We start from the raw sequence: 16,378 nt of genomic DNA on the forward strand, positions 1-16,378 counted from the left end.
TGTTTGACCAGTGTTTGACTACACTGCTTTTAAAAAGCAATATCAATAACATACCAGGGAGAGACAAGGTTGCATCCATGTGCTTCATGCTCCAGTGCCACAGTGCAACAGGGCCCTAGACCAGGAACGGCCCAGCCTCCTGTTACCGGAGTGACATCACTCCTGCAGTTCTCATGCCCCTCCCTTTTGCCTCTGAGAAAAGATGCCTGCCAATGGCCCCTCAATGCAGCCCAAATTTATTACCCACCTTCCCATAATGCCTCACTCCTACCTCAGACCACCAGAGCCTAAGTCCCTTGGTCATCCACCCTGGACCCTTACCCTATGGCTTCTCCATATCTACGAATCTGTGCCAATTCCCCAGCCCCTGCTCTCTTGAATCCTTCCTCCACACACTGGCCTGCAGTCTATCACCAGCAAACATGCCTGTGTCCTTCATCTCACTCTGAATATTCCTGCTATCTTCTTGCTCTGAAGGAAACCTGGCTGTTCCCTGATGCCAGCACTTCCTCTGCTGTTTTTCCTTTCATGCCAAAGGCCTCGGTGTGGCCAGTGTTTACCTCGCTTCCCACCAGCGCTTTCCAACCACTCCTGCTCTCCTTTCTTCCAAGGACACAGATCCTCTGAAGTCCTCACCATCAGACTGTACTACTTCCCTGGTATGCTCACTTTCCTGTGCTTCAAAATAACCATTTCACATCTCCTCTCTCCCTAAGCCTTCTCTGAATCTTTCCTCTTCCTTGTCTCTCTACACCTCCTTGTCTCCCCTACCTTATGAAATTGTTTTCTCAGGCCTTTCAGCTACATTGAAAAAAAATGTAGGTGTTCCCCCAGCAAGGGCGCATTTACAATGATATACATACAACCTTGCTACTCAAAGTGTAGTCTTGGGACTAGTATCACCTGGGAGCTTGTTAGAAATGCAAATTACCTGGTGTCACTCCAGACTCACTGGATCAGAACCTAGGCTGTTCGTTAGCCCATTAAAGTTTGAAGAGCCCTGATATGGGTCCCCTTGCTGACAACCAAAAATTGCACTGCAGACCCAGCCACGGTGTCCTGAGACTCAGCTTCTACTTCATCAAGAATTTGTTCTATCCGCTTCATTTCTTCCTGCCATTGAAACTACCAACTTGCCAACAATTACCCTGATGTGTGACTTCCCTCTATTTCCTGTGGATGAAAAGTCCTAGTTCTTTCCCAAAACCCCATTCACTGGGGCCAAAAAACTGTAAGGCACTTGCCACCCCCACTGCAGGAAACAAGGGGCCACTGGCCAGAGCATGACGGTCATTGGGAGCACACTGAGTTGAAGCTCAAGGGACAGCTGAGAGCTTCAAAGGTGCCTTGAATAGGGTCTGTGGAGATCAGCTGCTTGCAATGTGAGATCCCAGCAGGAAGAATCCCTGAGTCCTCTTGGACGATCAGAGAGTGGAAACTTGATTTCTGTGGAAGGGAACACCTGGTTCCAATGCCAGCGAGTTCAGACTGGACCAGCAAGAGAGTTGCAGGTTGCCGAAGCAAGGTTTTAATGCCCATTAAACTTCCGACCCTTACATAATTGCTCAAGACCAAGGGATATAGTGGTACTCCCTTCTCCTACCTCCCTGGCCCAAGAGTGGTCCCTTGCATTGCTTCAGCTGCCTCTCCAAGCAGCAGGAGGAGAGATAAGTGAGGAGTGTGTCTGCACACAGGCATGCTACACACACGTGGGCCAAGACAATTCAGCAACAGGCCGAGTCAGGAAATGAAGTCTCCACTTCTTTCCAGTTAAGGAAATTGAAGCACCAGCTCCCATTGGAGAAATCAAAGCAGCATTGTTTCAAAGAACAAAACAGTCCAGGAGAGAACAAAGGTTTTGGCATGGATCCCTCTCTGGAGAAGATGCTATCGTAGAGACGCCACCCCACTCAGTTGAATCCAGCCTGTTTGGGACCGAAGACCAATTCACAAGTTTGTTTGTTAGGATCATGCTCAGGAGTAGTGATCCTTTGGTAATTTGAGTAACGCTCAGTGTCTTCACAGTTGTCAAAAGGAGAACAAAATCTGGTGAGCGGTAAGAATGGTTTCTAAGAAACAGCAACGTGACAATTTGCGGCCACATGGAGGGTCCGGCAGCACGTCTGAGTGCCTGCGACTCGCCACAGGGCTGCCGTTGACACAAGTGCACCCACCAGTCCAACAAAATGAATTTGCTAAAACACATTGGAGGCGAGGAGGGTGGAGCTACCAGAAACCGCAGTGTAGAGAGGCCAATCTTTTCCTGCAACCTCTATTTTTAGGTAAGAAATTTGGTGTTAAGAACAAAATATAAATTAACACCCACTTCCTTTCCAAGTCTTATGCTTGGCTGTTAGAAAATAGGTGAAAAAGATACAATCCATGTCCTTGAGCTCACTGTCTGGTGGGGACATAGGAATAGATCACTTCAATCAATCATTAGTCTGGGGTCACTTAGGGCAGAGGCCAGGAGCCTCACATACCTCACTTCCTGCAGCATACACAGCAATAACCGCTGTCCCAGTTATGACCCGGCATCATCAAAAGAGGGTTAAATACCTCACTCAGAAGAGTCATAGATGGGAATGGAGAGGGGTGCAACTGAGAAAGGGTACGCAGGAGGCTTCTAAGGGAATAGGTGTTGCATTATTGTCACATTTTTTAAATTACAATTTATTGATTGTTATTACAGTTGTCCTGTTTTTCCCCTTTTGCTCCCCCCCATTGTCACATTTTATTACATCACATATTCTCCTATATGTGTGACAAAAAAATGGAGCCAGCTGAATGTGACAATGCCGAGTCTTCGGACCGAACTGTACCTTCCTTCCCCAACCCTCCCCTGCCATGTCCAGCGCAGGATCTTTCCATATTGTCAGCTCAGTTTGAGACAGTTTTCTGTGACTGCCACCCACAGCATCCCAACTGTGATAGAGCTATCGAATACAGCATTTTTCCAGCCTATTTGGCTATCACATTCTTTTTTAAGGAGTATCTTTTGGGACTAATGCTTCATAGAAAACACTCTGGGGGACACTGGGTTAGAGATCTATTCAGGAGATAGAATTGACAAGAATTCAAAATTTAGTGATTTCTTGACAAGAAACTTGAACACCCAGCCCGATGTTTGCACCTTAATGTTCTCGTCACTGCTTAGCTGTGGGCCACGGGAACAAACCAGATCTGCCCCCGAGTGTGGTGGCAATGGCAGTCTACAGTCATTCGGCTGTGTCAGGGAAAGCGCATACAAAGTTGGGATAGTTTCCAAACCTCAATATTTCCCAAATGAAATATGTTACAATAACATTTTTGCTGTAGTAAGCAGAATAAAGATAAGCAAAAGGCAAGAGTAAATATATCTATTTCATGAGCAAAAATGTAACTTACCTATATCGTTGAAAATATTAGGCCTCAGATAGCAGACATGGTTTTCAATTACCTGCAACAGGAAGACCTCAAGTCACTAATGCAGCTGAGACAGACTGGGCAGTCTGTTCAAAATTCTCTGCAATGGGGACAACAGACTAAAACCGCAAGCCATGCAGTGGAAGCAGGTGCGGAGGAGAGAGTGACCTCCGGCTGCACTGGAACCAAAGACCCTCCCCCGCCCCACCCATGGAACCAAAAGACTGGGACAGGAACGGACCCTGAACACCAGACCCTTTCAGAAGTGAAGGGTCTGTTGTCCCAGAAGGACCCAGTGCTGACGCCCTCTTACCATGAATGGCTAAGCTCCAAAGCCCTCCAGGGAAAACTCCCACAGCACTTGCACACGCCTATTCCTCCTAACCCCTCAAAAGCCCTTAACCTAGTCCAGCAAGCTAGACGGATTCGAGGCACTCTCTTCTCAGTTGGTGCCTTCTCGATCAATAAACGTTTTATTACTCCTCCAAAATAAGTAAGTAAAATAAAATGAAATAAAACTCTGCAATGACCCTGGAATGTATAACTTAAAAGGATCTCAAACAACCTTATTTTATAGATAAGGATACTGAGGCTGAAGAGTGAGGCATTTTCTCCCATCAGTGCAAGTGTCAGAGGCCGGGGCAGCCTTCCTGTGGTCAGGACCTGTTGCAAAGTGAGACTCCGACGACAGGCTGCGGCCTGCTGACCTGCCCCACTCGACTCAGAGGACGCACTGAGATCTACACAAACTCGATTCACCTGTGGCACATCCCTTTCCCGTGTTCCTGATGTGTATGGCCAGCACCGTGACTGACGTGAACTACCGCTCTAACACACCCAAGAAACCGGAGCATCCGAAACCTCCTTCAGGGAACATCTGCACTGGCCTGTGCTCCGAATTCTACTTTTAGGAGCTGATACTAGTCTCCTTTAAAAGGTCTTTCTTGCCTCTACTGGCTATTTACTCTCCCAGGGAAGAAATTGTTTATTAGTGGAATCAAAACAAGGGACAGTTAAAAAGCTCCAGGAAAGTCCTACTGCCTGGAGATTAAAAATATTTTTCTCAAGTCCTGACAGGGTAGCTCTGTTGTTAAGTGTTGTCCCCATACGCCAAGGTTGCGGGTTCGGCCTCCCATCACGGCAGGCACAAGAAGCAACCAATGAGTGCATAAAGAAGGGGAATCGAATCGATGTTTCTCCCTCTCTCCCTTCCTTTCTCTCTTTCAAATCAATAAATAAATTTAAAATTCTTAAGGGGAGATAGGAAGAAGCAAGGATTTTTAAAAGAAGGACCAATGAAAGAGTAACCGACCCAGTCCTCAGTTGGTCTGAATAAGACTCGGTGAGCTTGACTACTGCCGGACAATCAGAACCAATTTGATCCCAGAGGACTTTTCTGGGAGCTTACCATATGCTCCCACTGAATCTGCCTTCATAATCCTTGCAACAACCCTATGAATTAGGTAGAGACTTCTGCTATAATGGAATAGTTGCTCACTTAGGAAAACTCATGTTATAAAAATAGTAATGTCAGCACAGGAAGTGATTTAGTTACAGAGTCAGAATAACAATGTGGTTTGTCTTGCCTAAATGTAGGCAAAATTTATTTTAAAATTTAATAGCTCTAATTATGGTTGTGGTACTTGGTCTAGTTCTGAATTAACATCAAAGCCAATGCAGTTCACGTTCTCTAATTGTGACAGATCCAACTGAGGCTTTCAAAACTTACAGTGCAGCGCTCACTTCTCAGCACATATACTAAAATTGAAATGACATAAGATTAGCACGGTCCCTGCGCAAGGATGACACGCAAATGTGTTGCGTGCCATGTTTTTAGTAAGAAGCACAAATTGATAGTTACAAAACAGCCACGGGGAAGTAAGTAAAGCATAGGAAATATAGTCAATAATATTGCAGTAACTATATACGGTGCCTGTAGGGGTACTGGAAGTACCCGGGGCACACTATGTATATGATTGTCTAAGCTCTAAGCTGTACACCTGAAACCAGTGCAAAATAAAAGGAAAAAAAAACGTACAGTGTAGGAGAAATGCCTTGTTCTAGATGAGGAAGTGACTTGCCCAAGGTCGCTTTGATGCAGTGAGATCTGATCAGATCGGGCAGGAGGGTAGGGGGCATGAGGGTAGGGGGCAAGGGGAGATCGGGCGAGGGAGGGGCCATAGGAGGATTTTGCCTGAGCCAATGGTGAACACTCTAGGATGGGATTGGCTGAGAGCTGAATGCCTCCAGAGTACACGGAAATAAAGAGAGGGCTGGCTCTCTGGCTCTCTGCATCGTGGATGATAGTGCTGCAGCTGCCTGCATTTCCGAAGGAGAGTATTTTAGGTGGGAAGGAACTCCAGGTGCAGCCTAGGATTGGGCTGGCGTGGCAAAGGGTGTCGGGGTTCTTCTTCTTTGGGTATCCTAGAGGGGACGAGCTCTGAGGCAGAAGCCTGCTGTTCTTCCAAGATTGTGTAACATTTGTATCTTATGTTGTTTTAGTTTGTAAGCTAACCCTATAGAAATAAGATAATTAAAACTAAGAAGGGGAAATGCTAGGAGAACTCAGGTGTTAAAGAGTTTGGCTTTAATCGGTAAGTTTAAGTGATTAAAGCTGTAACTAAAGAGTTACAGAGTTTAGCCTTAATTGATAGGCTTAAGTGATTAATGCATATGGAAAGCAGTTATTCCAAAATTGTGAAGCTTTTGAATAAAGACTCCTTTATCACCAAAACTTTGCCTCTGGAATTTTGCCTAGAGGGTGGTGGTGGGCAGCAGGACCCCAATTGTGTTCAGTAACGACATGGCTTGTAGGCTTCACGATGTGCCATTTCGGGACTATTCCAGGGACCCCAGGATTCCAGTGTGTCTGCGCTTAACCAGCTACTCAGGTGTTGCCGCCTTCTCCCGCTCACACGAACCGCCCCGAGAAGGGGAAGGCTGAGGTTTTGGGTCAAGATGGCGACATAGGAAGATTCTGAAGTCAAGTCCTTGGAGGAGGCACCAAAACTACAGCTATGTATGGAACAATTTCCCCTTAAAAAAAAAAAAGCCTTAAAAACTAACTCCTTCAATTCAGGCAAATGAGGGGAAAAAAAACACATCAAAGGGGGTAGGAAAGATTGGCATAACCTCCCCGTAAACTCCACTCCCACCCACAATCAGGAGGGAACTCACAGCCCAGAGCTTCTCTGAGGAGCGAAGAGTTTATACCCCACATAGGACACCCCAGCTTTTAAGGCTTGCACCTGAGAGACAAGCCCCCAAACATCTAGCTGTGAGAAGCAATGGGGCTGGTGCCCAAAAGACCCGCAGGCCGTGGCGAACTGAGGACGGGCTCGCGGGCACGCACCCAGGGGCCAGCGCAGAAGCGGCCTCCGAAAAGTGCGGACTCTAGCCCCGACCTGCGTGGCTCAGTTAGCTGAGTGTGTCCCACAAAGTGAACGGTCACCTGATGGATTCCCAGGGGCACATGCCTGGGTCCGGGCTGGGTCCAGAGGATTCGTACAGTTGTTTCTTTCCCTCTTTCTCTGTACTCCCCTCTCTAAAATAAATAAATAAATGCCATTAAAAAAAAGAAATATATGTGCTGACTTTTAAGTGAAAGAGGCTCACTTGCTAACTTTAAAGCCTCAGAGGAGGGGCAGGAGCCTGAGGGGAGACCGTCCTGGAAGCTGGCCCACGGGCACCATCTTTTTCTCCTGGGGCTGCCGTCTCCACGCTCCAGCCAGCTGGTGCCATCTTCCCGCTCTCTGCCTTTCTGAAAACCAAAAGGCTTTTTACTTTCTTTTTATTTTTGGCTTCACCATTTTCATGTGCCCCCATCCCAGAGCCCCAGTATCTTCCAGATGGGAGCTTCTATGTGGCTGGTGCCTGGTTCTTACATTTGATGGCCCAGTTTTTGTGGTTGCTGTGCAGGGGACACCCCTTGATCCTCTGGCTCTGGGGAGGGGCTGTGTTCCTTGGTCCCACAGAACTGTAATTATCAGAGATAGTTCACGGCCAGCTACCAACCCCTGGACACTCACAGACAGCAGGACCCCTCATCCCTGGCCCCAAACCCTCCTTCCTGTGAAAGAGGCCTATTTGCGTGTCTGGGAGCCTTGACCTGAGGGGAAGGCTTCTGGTTTGGCACACCTCTAGGGATCCATGGAGCTGGTCTGAGGACAGAGGTGGGTGCACACAATCTCTGCATCCCCCTCTGACTTGATCCAGTGGTATCTCACATAGCTGTCACTCTCTGGGCACAGCAAGGGGTAATAGGCCAGGACCTGTCTTTCTGTGAAAGAGGCCTATTAGCTTATCATCATAACTGCCGTATTCGAGTCTGCCTGCCAATGTGTTTCACGTTTTCTTTAGCCGGCCTGCCGGCCACAGACATTTAGGTTGTTTCCATTCGTTAGGTTGTAAATAACGCTGCAGTAGACACAGGGGTGTAGATATCTTTTTGAGTTAGTGTTTTCTTTTTATCTGACAAGTCCCCAGAAGTGGAATTGCTGGGTTGTATGGTAGTTCTATTTTTAATTTTTGGAGGAAACTCCATACTGTTTTCCATTTTTGTAACTGGTGACGGATATTAACTAGACTTAAATGTGGTGATCATTTTGCATTATATACAAATATCAAATCATGTACATCTGAAACTGTTGTATGTCAGTTATACTTAAAAAAGCACGGCAGGCCAATCCTGGCATGCGGGCTCCAGGACAATGAAGCTGCTCTGAGTTCCTGAGGGTTAACAGGTCAGTCAGGTTTCCTTTGTCAGACAAGGCACCTTCCCCTTCCTTAGTGGGACATTGCCCATATCCATCCTATCTGTCAGCTCCACGTCTGACAAACTCTGGCCAAAGGGGGGCTGCACCAGAGGAAATGGCAGTGGCTTCTGACGTGGGCAACCACGTGACGGGGGAATACTGCTGTTCCACTAATCTGAGGGCACACCGGGGAGAGATATCCATAGTAACGTGGAATTGCCTCCAAAGTTGCAAATGAGGACGTGCACTCAGAAGCGCCTTTGTAGCCCAAACCTGGAGCAGGTAGTGAAACATTAAATTACTATCAGCATCAGGTTAAATCCCTCCATAAGTATCTCTCCAAGGGGCCATCTACCAGTGAACTTTTGTTTAGATACTGCTTAAAGCTGTGAGCTGTCAGTTGGGAAATGCTTTTTAACTTGGATAGATGTTTGTTATGTGGGTATGAACTAATTCATCTGTTCCATGTGACACTGGAAAGAGCAGGCAGTTTGAACCTCACCTTTTAACAGCTGCATGAACTTCTGAATCTCAGGCCCTTCACCTTTCAAAGCCTTGCCTCCCTCAGTCCAGTTCCTACAGCCACACATGCAACTACCTCGGCCTGTAACTCCCTCCCTTAATTCTCCACGTGGCCGGTCCTGAGTCATCCCAGGCCTCCCGTTCACCAGGAAACCCGGTCTTGACCTCATCCTCCCTTGTGCTCCCACAACCTGTGGAAACTTTACCCGATTTTTCACACCGTAGGGACAATGAACTTATCTTCTCCATAAGGTTTGTCAGGACAGAAAAGACATTTTATCTCTCCGTTCTCAATACCTAATAATGTACTCAATACTTGTTGAGTACATTAATTATAGCTTTTACAAACTGTATAGTGCTACATAAAAATTTTGCTCTTAAATTGTTAATGACTAAATTATTGAAAATAAAACTCATACTAGTACCTTTGTTTTCTATATATCCTTTAAAAAACTCCACAAATCTACAAAGAATTACAAATGCTTTGAGTAAACAACCTTTAGCATAGTTCAGGTTCTTCTAAATATTTGCTTAGTTTATTTATCCTAAATTTTCATACACAAATATACTGAGAAAAAAAAAAAGGACAGTTACCCATAAAAGTTGGTAAAAGAATTTTATTTTGTATCTTAGGTAGCTCATTGCATTCTACTAACAGAAAAGCATTTTTCTACATCTTATTCAACCTAATGAAGTACATATTTGTGATTTTATCTACATGGCTGCAGTATCACACTACTGAAGAAAACCTTCCTTTCGTTTGTACTTTGGTACAATTATACAGTAGATACCGCTTCCTCCAGAAAATAAAATTCTCTCAATCTAAGATTAAAATGGTACACAGACATTAATGCCAAGTTTCTTGCACCACTTGGTGAGAGATTGCAATGACAGTCAAAACTGGATGCTGCCTAACACATAAAGAAGTTGAGACTTCTGCCACAGTTTCATTCAAACCTCTGTAGGAATGATTTAGCAGCTGGGTTTACTTTTACTGCAGTTTTCACATATGACAGGTGGAACTGTACCATAATGAAGAAGAGTCACATTCTTCTTCTGCACAAGGGATTCAAATATTGGATTCTAGGACAGGAAATGTCTCATGGGGACTCAGCAATGTACAAACGGATAGGAAAAAAAAATTAGGAAAAATTTCACAACTGTTTGACTAAACATTTGAAACGCTTTTTTTTTTTTAATCACAGCTTTCATATATTAAAAAAGTTTCCTCCAGAGATGAGACTTATTTATGAAATAAAGCCTAGTCACTATCATCTGACCCACGTTCTGAGCCGCGATCCGAGGCCTCGTTGTTGGATCCCTCTGGCTCTGACTCATTTCCAGAGCCTGGGCCTGAGCCCTCGTTGTCAGAACCTCTCTCCGACTCCCGATCCGACTCCGCACTGGGAGAGGCCGGGCGAGAGTCAGCCTCAGAGCCCGCAGAGCGGCTTCGCCCAGACTGCAGCGACTCGTTGTCAGACTGCTCAGAACCCGAGGGCCTTCTCTTCCTGGACGGCTGGTCACTGTCTGAATCCTCATCTGACCTGCGTCTCCGGGGCGTTCGGGGACTGCCGGCCTCGCTGCCAGACTTGTTCTGGTTGTCATCTGAATCGCTCTCCGAAGAGGCTCGTTTCTTCCGTGGTTCGCCCTCATCTGAGTCGCTGTTGCTGTTGCTGTGGCTGTTGCGGGGGTGTCTGGCGGAAAGACGGACACTGGTTAGATGCCGGGGTTCGCCCCCGGAGAACTCAACAGGCAGAGAACGTGCTTGTAAACAATAAGGGCATTTGAGGTTCTATTTCTTGACCTGATTGTTCCTTTGTGGTATTTGTTTTGTGTACGTTTTAAAATAAATGTGATACAGTTCAAAATAAAAAAAGGATTAAAAAGGAAAAAAGAATAAGGCACTTCAGCCATAACACAATTAAACAGTGAAGGGCGATTCTCACTAGGCTTTATTAGGTACCTTTCAAGAGAATGAAGCATTTTTCAATTTTATATATAAAATTATGAAAAAGAAAGGATATTTTTCGTTTATTTTTATAAACAAATTCACAGCAGCAAAGGTAAAACCCAGGATCTCACTTGGCTGTAGGAGCTTTGAAGACCTGACTTACTCAACCTTGGACTCAGGGTTCTGCAGCTGGTTCCGTTTGCTCTGAGTCCCCCTCTACTTCTCAGGTGTTAGAGTGAAGGAAAGGGTACTTGTGCTTATGCCTGAAATGGTGTGGCACCCAGGGAATCTTGTCTTCCTGGATGCTCTGGAGGAAGGAATATTCTTTTAACCACTCACCCCCGTGAATTGGAGAGGAGGACTTACTTGGCCTCCGGCATACTCTTCAGTTTTGGTTCCCAAGACAGATATTCCAAGAAAGGAATATTGAATCCTACAGGGTTCAGTCTAAGAAGGGTGAGGGGTAAACATGACTTTCTTCCAAAACCTACACACACATTAGGTAACTCAGTTCACTCTGAGAGACAATAAAGCATGACTGAGGACACTATATATTCATTCTGTATATATAGTAAAGGCCAGTGGCCCCCCTGGGATCCACTTCACTCCATTCCATCTGGCCAAATAAGCAAGTACTTCACAAATGTCAAGACAAAGTTTAACTGATGCAAGTGGCTCAAATCGACTTGGCCTCGGCCTCGGGTGTAGGTGTGGCAGCAGCTCAGGCTCTCACACTGGACCTTCTGGCTACACATATTACCAACGCCCATTCGACAACCACACATTTCTCTGCTCTGATCACACAGGCCTCTAACCAACGGACCAGGGCAACACTGGGCAAGGGCAAACTGTGCTGCAGGGAAGAGCAGCCTCACTTTGTGCTAGCCAGTGCCTTCAGAGAAAAGGGGAACTGCAAATCTTTACAGATGGCTCCCCAGAGAGGTCTACCCTGCAAGGCCGGCCTCTCACCACACCCTAACCCCCCAACGTGTTGACCTCTCACTTCTGCTTCACCTCTAACCAACCAGGACTACCTGTTCTTTTCGTAACACTCAACTCAAAGAGCCTCTCTTATAACTTCCCCACCATGCCAACTCAAGATTAGATGGTCCCTGGAGAAAAATAAATGCAAAATCTAAATGATAACACTTAACCTACTATAATATGTTTTTTAGTTTATCTGTGATTCTCCACTGCTTCTAAAGCATACATTCCTTGGAGGAGGGGCCTATGTCTTTTTTTCTCTTTATCCCAAGCCCTTAGCACACTACCTCCCACAATGGTTGTTCAAATGTCTGTTGGATGAATGAGTGAAATGATGGCCTTCAGAAGGACAGGGTGCAGTATAGCATTATGAGTCCTATTCTCAAGATTCCAAACAAGGAGCAGCTCGAGCTTGATGGGCAAGTTCAGGACGAGTAAAATCAAACATTACGGCACTGGTGGGCTGTGAGGAGAGTACTGGACGAGCAGTCGGGGATGAGCCCTGCACCAGACAGGCAGAGCTGAGGCACCACTGCTCAACAAGGGAGGAAAGCGCCGAGCAAGTCCTATCTCCACGTGACCAGGAGCAGGCTACTCACAATACTTTTAGCCAGTCAACGAGAGCGTAGCAAAATAATATATTTAGGAGAATGTCATGCAGAAGCTTTCAGGTAATATTCAGGAAGAAATAAGATCACAAAGTAGGTTTTCTTCCTTAGTGTACAAACATATAGTGGGACAAAATCACAGAGTTAGAATAAGGTGGGTGTGAAGGTTTCTTCCAACTATAAGATTCTAAGAAGAAGAGAAGACATTTTGGCAGTGACCACTCACCGTTTGTTCCTTCCCTTCCTCCCTCCTTCCTTCCTTCCCTTCCAGCCTCTTGTTTTTATTACTTAAACAAGCTTCATTTTTAAAATTAGTTTTCTGACTCTGTGCTCGTGCCTTCCACACTTTCACACGATTTCCTGCTCCTCAATAAGGAAAGCAGGCCTGGGCCTGCCCCGGGCAGAGCTCAGCACACACGGCCCACACAGGCCCCGCCGATGCGGTTTTTCGTTTCAGACAACAACCTCATCAGGGCGTCAGGTCTCACAGCATGGACCTGGCGAAGTGTGCCTGGGCACACACCGCATGTGGATTCTGGTGTTTTTCCATCCTTTTTGGTATAAAGATCAACAACTCTATTACCGGGGGTTCGGACCAGCCTACAACGGTGTGTCAGACGCTGGACCATTCTGAATGCCCGTAGACACCATCCCTGAAAGAGTTTGGTTTCACTCAAAGAATGTACCAAGGAAAAATTTCCTACCCTTCATCAGCGATCTTAAGTTTATCCTCATCCGAAGAATCATCACTCGATGATATTATGGCTTTGGATTTTATTTTTCCCTTCATTGAAGGAGGCAGACGCTCTGGCTTGGGCTAAAGACAGAAGAGCAAACGTAACAGATTAGTCAAGACTCTCACGTCAGAACCGCTTGTTCGGCTGGGTGTGCCCTATAATGATACAATCAAACAGCAATAAATTTCAAAAACAAGAATCTGTGCTTGAGGAAACTGCAGGGAAAGAAGGTGTTCTAGTGTACACAACCTTTTATGTAGTCACAGAGACTGCATGTAGGGGACAAAAGCCCCACAGTATTGTAAACGTACCGCCTTCTTCTTCTCAGCTCTTGGTGGACGACGCTTTTTGGGTTTGGGGCCATTTTCTGTTTCTTCATCATCAGATCCCTCTTCTCCCTTTGGAGGTCTTCAGTAGTGAACGCCAAGAAAAAGTTTCGTCAAGATTCACTTATACATGTAAAGTCTAAGACTACCCGCCATCAAAATGTTATTCCTTCTGAATATCCTTTACAGGTGCTGCCCTCACCCGTAACAGAAGTCTAACCTACTCTGCCGCACGTGGGTCAGGGGTCTGCAAAACCCATGTGTTTATGCAATGTCTGCCAACACACTCGTGAGCCCTCTCGCTAATCAAAAATAAGTCTGAACCCTGCATTTGGTAGAGTGACACAAGGATGTGAGAAAAGGCCCAGGCTTCAGGCCTCAACATCGCCTCTTTCCTCCTTCACAACTACTCTTTGGGAGTCCCAAAGCTAACAGGTGTCCTATTAGCTTCAGTTCTACAGGCTTCTATTTGAATGAATTCACCAGGTTCTTTCCCAAGTATAGTCATCCAAAGGTCGGGAAGAACAGGTCCAGGTGAGATAGCCCACTGGGGGTTCATGGACAGGGAAACACCACGGAGAAGGGAAGAGCTTACGGGCACTTCCAGGTGAAAGATGGGCAGGACACCACTTCTCTTAATGGTGGGTGGCACTGGGAGGATTAAAAAGTCCTTCTTTCACGTAACTCACTTTGAAAACATCCAGCAAACCCATGAAGCGGGTGTCAGTGTTACCAGTACAGAGAGCAAGCAGGCGCAGGGACTCACGGTAGAATTGCACAGGGACCGGCAGCATGGACAGCCCGGGTTTTCTCATTCTAAACTGCACACCTCTCCCAATAAATGTTACAATTTTAAAGACACGAGAAACACAATCAGTTCCGACTAACTCTCAGAAGGGAAGCTGTGGAGATGCGTGGTGATTCCAGTGTGCAGGGGACTTTGGAGTGGGGTCTATCTTAAGATTAAAGTAGGAAGTGGGGTATTAAGGGGCTTTACTGTCTGGAAGAGCAAGTGGTTTCCAGGTGTTTGCAATTTCTAAACATAAGCAAGGTTCAGAAAATGAAAGGTCTTTTGCCACTCTTTCAAGGCTATTTAGGACACATTAATGATACCTTCTCCTCTTCTTCTTCTTTCTCTCACCACCCTCCTCTTCTTCACCTTCTTGCTCACTACCACTGCCCTTTCTTCTTTTCTTCTTTTTGGATATTGGCAGGTCTTCATCAGAGTCATCATTGACAAATTCATCAAACTCTCCTCCCTTCTTTGAACGCTGAAATCCGAATAAGACTACCATCAGCTCTTTCCTGGCTGTTGGAATGTGGCTAGAATTTTAAGGTGTAGAAAGAGGCTATATCCTCTCAGCCAAGTGACAAATGGAGGATCTTATTATACCAAGTCACATGGAAGAGGTGCTTGGTGAGGCCCATATTTTAAAGACTTCTAATTAGGATAAATGTCTCAAAAGGCAAAAATCATCAACTATAATATTTAGGTGACCACAAGGTAAAATGTACTGAGCTGACACTGAAACGCATTTCTAAATACTGGATGCCATTTAAAGCACCCATCTTCAAAGACTGTCTTTAGCTAAGGACTAAGTACAGAGTGAATATGATCATTTCTGTCTTCATTTCTGAAAGTCGCAGACAGGGCCTGGGGCCCGCAGTGTCAGCGGGAGGCGTCTCTTACCCGCCCACCACCTCCACCTCGTTTCTTTTCTTTTGTTGCTTCAGTCTCTCCAGTAAACATAAGAATATTTTTGGTCTTCTCAACATACTGGGCCCGCTGTTCTAAAAGTTTCTTTTGCTCTTCCTTCTCTTTGAGACGTTTCTCTTCCTGTGAGAAAAGAAGGGTAGAAAAAAACCCTCAGCAAAATGTTCTCATGAAATAGATTATGACTACTGCCAGGTCCTCTTTCCTTCACCACACAGAGCATACGTGTGCACACAATTCTTTCGTTCTCGTGTACGTGAAGAGACAATGGATACCTGTTCTTTAAGAAGTTTTTGCCGTAACAGTTCTTTTTCTTGCTCTTGTTTGGCCCGTAACTCCCTCTCTTCCTCGTCCTGTTTGCGTGCCCGGGCCACGTGGTACTGAGCCTGGCTCAGTAAGTCAGAGCACTGCCTACAACATTTCAGATTGTAGAGAAACGTGAATGCAGCCAGTGTGCTTTCTGTTCAGAAACTGAGAGCATCTGTTTTTCTTATACACACTGAAAAGCCTGAAGCACGATCATTAGCTGTTATCTATGGGAAGTGTTAATTAGCAAAATTAACTTCATTTCTCATAAGCCAATACTGTCAACAATGTTGTACCCAAATGAAAAACGTCCGCCCAAAGCAAAGCTATAAGGTTTCCAATATTATCTTCACAAGTGACTCAAAAGCTCAGTAATCATTTGATTCTGGTGACACAGCTGATGTAGTTTCCTAAATAATCTGAAAAGAACCCTGGAAGAATGCTTTGCAAAAAGCCTAGGTCCAGGCTGGGGTGTCCGGGCGAGGAGTGTGAAAGACTGACCCCCAGGAGACCAGGACCCCATTCACCACTGTGTCCCTCTCCCAGCCCACATCGCTACTGCTGCCTCACCCCAAGTCACCATTCACAAACAGTAATTACCTGGCTTCTGTGGCAGCAAGGGCCAAATCAAATCTCATTTTATCTCCCACTTTACTCAAGTAACTGAAGTATCTAAAAAAAATGAAAAGATAAAACACTTAAAAATTTTTTAAAGAAATAGGCCCTTTAGATTTGTTATCCGTTGTACAAAATAGTCTGAGAAAGGCTTATAATTTAACTGACTTACATATACATATTTAATACATGAAGGGCCAGCATCTCAATAGGAAAATTATATATGCAACTCACTTAAAAAAAGACTCTCATCAATATGCCACTCAATCTGTTTAATAAAAAACAAGTTTATTAAGAAAAGCCAAGTTACATTTAGTTTTATCAATAAATTAACAAATAACCAAAAACCAGTTCAAGCAATGAATACTTACTAAACACTAAATTTACTAAATATGTCAGCATGGAGGTTAGGAGATTCAGGCCATAAAAGAACTTACAATCTACCAAGTAAGGCAA

General features: G+C 45.3%; 1 protein-coding gene and 1 pseudogene across 1 annotated transcript in view; one reads left to right on the forward strand and one right to left on the reverse strand.

Moving 5' to 3' along the window:
- The first annotated feature begins 5,140 nt into the window (after positions 1-5,140).
- Positions 5,141-5,240, forward strand: LOC112303502 (U6 spliceosomal RNA; annotated as a pseudogene).
- A 4,040-nt stretch (positions 5,241-9,280) lies between these two features.
- CTR9 (CTR9 homolog, Paf1/RNA polymerase II complex component) overlaps positions 9,281-16,378 on the reverse strand; it is a 31,906-nt gene continuing 24,808 nt past the window's right edge. The window contains exons 19-25 of the mRNA XM_024558762.4: positions 15,908-15,979; positions 15,277-15,412; positions 14,978-15,124; positions 14,401-14,558; positions 13,273-13,369; positions 12,929-13,041; positions 9,281-10,375 (exon numbers count right to left, since the gene is read on the reverse strand). Coding sequence (XP_024414530.2) covers positions 9,943-10,375; positions 12,929-13,041; positions 13,273-13,369; positions 14,401-14,558; positions 14,978-15,124; positions 15,277-15,412; positions 15,908-15,979 — 1,156 coding nt within the window. The 3' untranslated portion in view covers positions 9,281-9,942. The remainder of the gene's footprint in view (positions 10,376-12,928; positions 13,042-13,272; positions 13,370-14,400; positions 14,559-14,977; positions 15,125-15,276; positions 15,413-15,907; positions 15,980-16,378) is intronic.

Source organism: Desmodus rotundus, chromosome 5 (assembly GCF_022682495.2).
Source record: "Desmodus rotundus isolate HL8 chromosome 5, HLdesRot8A.1, whole genome shotgun sequence".
Classification (NCBI taxonomy): domain Eukaryota; kingdom Metazoa; phylum Chordata; class Mammalia; order Chiroptera; family Phyllostomidae; genus Desmodus; species Desmodus rotundus.